Below are 3,160 nucleotides of genomic sequence, written 5' to 3'. Positions count from 1 at the left end.
GAAAGCTTTCTTTACAAAGTGTTTTTTACCTCACTTTACCTAGGGAACAGAAAGAGTGCAAGAGAGATGGAACGACAAAAATGAGTCAATATTTGCGCATGAGGAAATATAGGGTTCCCAAGGGCACGCTGCGGCTCGGTGCGGTGGGCTAGGGTGACGGTGACCGAGGGCGAGGCGGGAGAGGCCCAGCCCGCCCAGCCGCACCGCAAGAGATCAGTCGGGTGGCTAACGGGCCAGAGGACGTCGCGTCCACTTTGCCCCCTGCACCATGTCCGGGAAAGGGGTTCGCACTGTAAATGTTTTTTTAGCATTTGTTTCTGGTCTTAGGGCATTCTCTTTACGAAAGGGATAGCAGGGTCTTTGATTTTTTTTACCCACATCGGGATGTACCTGTCGGATTTCCTCTTTCTTTCATTTTTGTTTCCCTTTTCAGATTTATTAAAACAGTACCGTTTTGTGAAAGCGAGCGGACCCTGCTGCCGCTGTACCCGAGACCGGCGGCGGTTGGGCATTGTGGTCCTCTTGTGTCATCGTGTTGGGGGGTGGGGGCGCACGTGTTTAGCCAGTCATAGCCAGATTGGCACATTTTGCACGACACCTATGCCGGGCCGTGGCGAGCCGGGGGGCTCTGCGTGCGTGATAGGGTGGCCGCGCATTGTTGCCGCGAGCGTGGGGAGTGTGGGTGCGTCGGTGTGCCCGCCCGCCCGTGTGTGAGTGACGCTGTCCCTCTCCCCCCCTTCCCCCTCTTCCCTCCCCAGCAGCCGCGCGCGCGAGGCGCTGCAAATTCTCAGTGCTGCTATAAAAGAAGGGGGCAGCGGCGCGGAAATGGCAATTCCCCCTGAGCCTCTCGTGTCCGCGCCAGGTCGTCGCGTCACTTCGCCGGTCACTCCACGTGTGTCACTCACGAGATTATTATTTTCCAAGTGTTTTTTTGTGTGTCGTCTCCCCCCACCACCACCCGCGGCGGCGGGTCCACCTGTGTGAGCGATATATGCGGGGGATTTGAGCGGGCGGACGCAGTGTGCGGAGCGCAACGTGTAGTGTAGTGAGTCCAGCCAGGAGCGACAGCATCCACCAGCGACATGGCGAGGATCTCGATGCTGGTGAGTTTTCTTTTCTTGTTCTTCTTTATCTTGCCTTATTTTATTTTATTTCGATATCTGTCGCTGCACCTTTGGAATTGGAAAGGATTTTGTTGCTCATCCCCCGATGATGAGATTGTCGAGGGAAGGGGTCGAATGGGATAACACATAGGGGGCTGTTCCTGGTCTACGGTTCTCCAATAGGATCGTAAAGTAGAGGAGTGGTATTTATGGTATACGGACCGTCGTTGGATTCGCCTTTTTTTGTGCGGATCTTCGGATTTATAATGTAAATGTTTCGGAGCTTTAACGAAAGCTAAACCGCATTGGGGTTTTAATCTTATGCAGTTTTCGCAATTAAGTATTTATGATATGTAGCTTTAAGCGGTAATATGACAATTTAGTCACCCTGGTTAGCGGGTCGCAAAGGTTTGTAAAGGGTGTTCAGTCCGCGTGTCAGTCCTGCTATGGCGCTATGAAGCGTAACAACATACCTTTGTAACGATTCCCCCCGAGGGGTCCTTCACTTCTAAAATAGGTGTACAACGAGTTTGCCGAGTTGGCGAGTTGCCGCGAGTAGAGCGCAAGTTGGGATCAACTTTTAGAGAGTTTTACGCGATTTTGGTGCGAGTTTTCGGGATTTTGACGCGAGTTTTCGCGAGTTTTTGCGAGGTTTCGTGAGTATTTGCGAGTTGAACGCGAGTTAAGCGCGAGTTGGGAGCGCGCAAGTGTACAACGAGTTGCCGAGTGGGGGACCCATTCCCCCCCCCCACCCCCCATTTTTAGACTGTAATGGATACGCGCACATTGACAGATTTCCTATTCATCTTTGTATAATTACTCTTGAATTTGTAGGTCAAATGCAAATGTTAGAGTTACTTTTTTTTCAATTTGTGCCATATAAAAACTAATTATGTTGTGTGAGGTCGCACTTCCTTATATTGGCAGCTATAGTACTTACATCCCCGTGCAATTGAATCATGTAACAGCGTTACAGACCCTGAGCGATGGGGGGTCACGTGCACACCGCGCTGTAGCAGCCAGCAGCCCCTTGGATAGCGAGCAAGCGGCGCGAGGGTACGCCTCGCCTTCACCGCAGGGCTCCCGCCTGTAAACAGTCCAGCCCCTTTAATGTTTAGGGGGATTTTTTCAAATTACGACGAGAGCCGTGAGCGCCTTCATTTTGGCCGGCGACACTTCTAAGCCGCGCCCGCTGCGGTGTAAGCCTTCGCACAAGGGGTGTGGGTACCGCTCCCCACACCCCGCATCATACTCCCCCCCCTTTCCCCCCTCCAACTCTTCTCCTCCTGCCACCACCTTCCGGCTAAATTAGAATCTCCGCCCGCTCCTCCTCCGCCCGTAGCCTTGCCTGTTTGACACAATGTCAAACGAGCTGCTATTACGGCTACTCAGCATCCCCGGGCTGCGGCGGCCGGGCCCCACCGGGGAGCGCCCCGCGCACCTCGCGTGCCGCAAAGTGAGACGTGAGTCACCGAGGCGCCGCCCAGACGGAAGCTCTCGCGCCGTCCACAAGAAGTGGAAAAGTGTCTCAAAATCGCCTGCATTTGAGAGAGGGCAGAGGCGAGGCGAGGTGTGCCTGCTTTGGGAGCGAGTTCACGGTCGGAGCTTTGCAGCAACCATTCCACAGAAATGCGAGCTTAAAATGTTTCCGGAGTAATTGCAGGTGGATTCGAGTGGTTTAGAGAACAGCTCTTTGTTTGCTGCCTGATGAAAATGGAAAGTGCATTCTGTTGTTTTATGCAGATGAAGTAATTTCTAATTTGCACGTGTAGAAATCAGTCTAAAAAAATTTCAAAGGAGCATGAAAATTTTTTACTCATCAGGTCAAAATGAAGATGGGGCCGCACAATTTACTGATGTTAGGAAACGAGGCAGGTGTGGTCGGTGGAGAGCAGTCCATCCCGGGCCGGCTGCGGCGGGGTGGTACAGCGAGGCCCCTGCGGACGGCGGGATAGGCAACCCGGTCGCACTCCTGCTGGCGGGGCTGCGTGCCGCGGGGCTCTCACTCACTCCGGCCGCAGCGCGCAGCGGGAGAAGCGAAGTGGTAGTGCCTCACT

At 53.6% G+C, this 3,160-nt stretch overlaps 1 protein-coding gene across 2 annotated transcripts in view; it reads left to right on the top strand.

Moving 5' to 3' along the window:
* The first annotated feature begins 823 nt into the window (after positions 1–823).
* The window catches only part of LOC113212490 (prisilkin-39-like), a 23,698-nt gene continuing 21,361 nt past the window's right edge, over positions 824–3,160 (top strand). Inside the window, exon 1 of one of the 2 annotated variants that reach the window (XM_026431210.2) lies at positions 824–1,103. In XM_026431210.2, coding sequence (XP_026286995.2) covers positions 1,083–1,103 — 21 coding nt within the window. In that variant the 5' untranslated portion in view covers positions 824–1,082. The remainder of the gene's footprint in view (positions 1,104–3,160) is intronic. The other variant, XM_026431219.2, reaches the window with a different exon arrangement.

This window comes from Frankliniella occidentalis, unplaced genomic scaffold (assembly GCF_000697945.3).
Source record: "Frankliniella occidentalis isolate FOCC.00 unplaced genomic scaffold, Focc_3.1 Scaffold10, whole genome shotgun sequence".
Taxonomy (NCBI): domain Eukaryota; kingdom Metazoa; phylum Arthropoda; class Insecta; order Thysanoptera; family Thripidae; genus Frankliniella; species Frankliniella occidentalis.
This window is presented reverse-complemented; position numbering and strand designations above follow the sequence as displayed.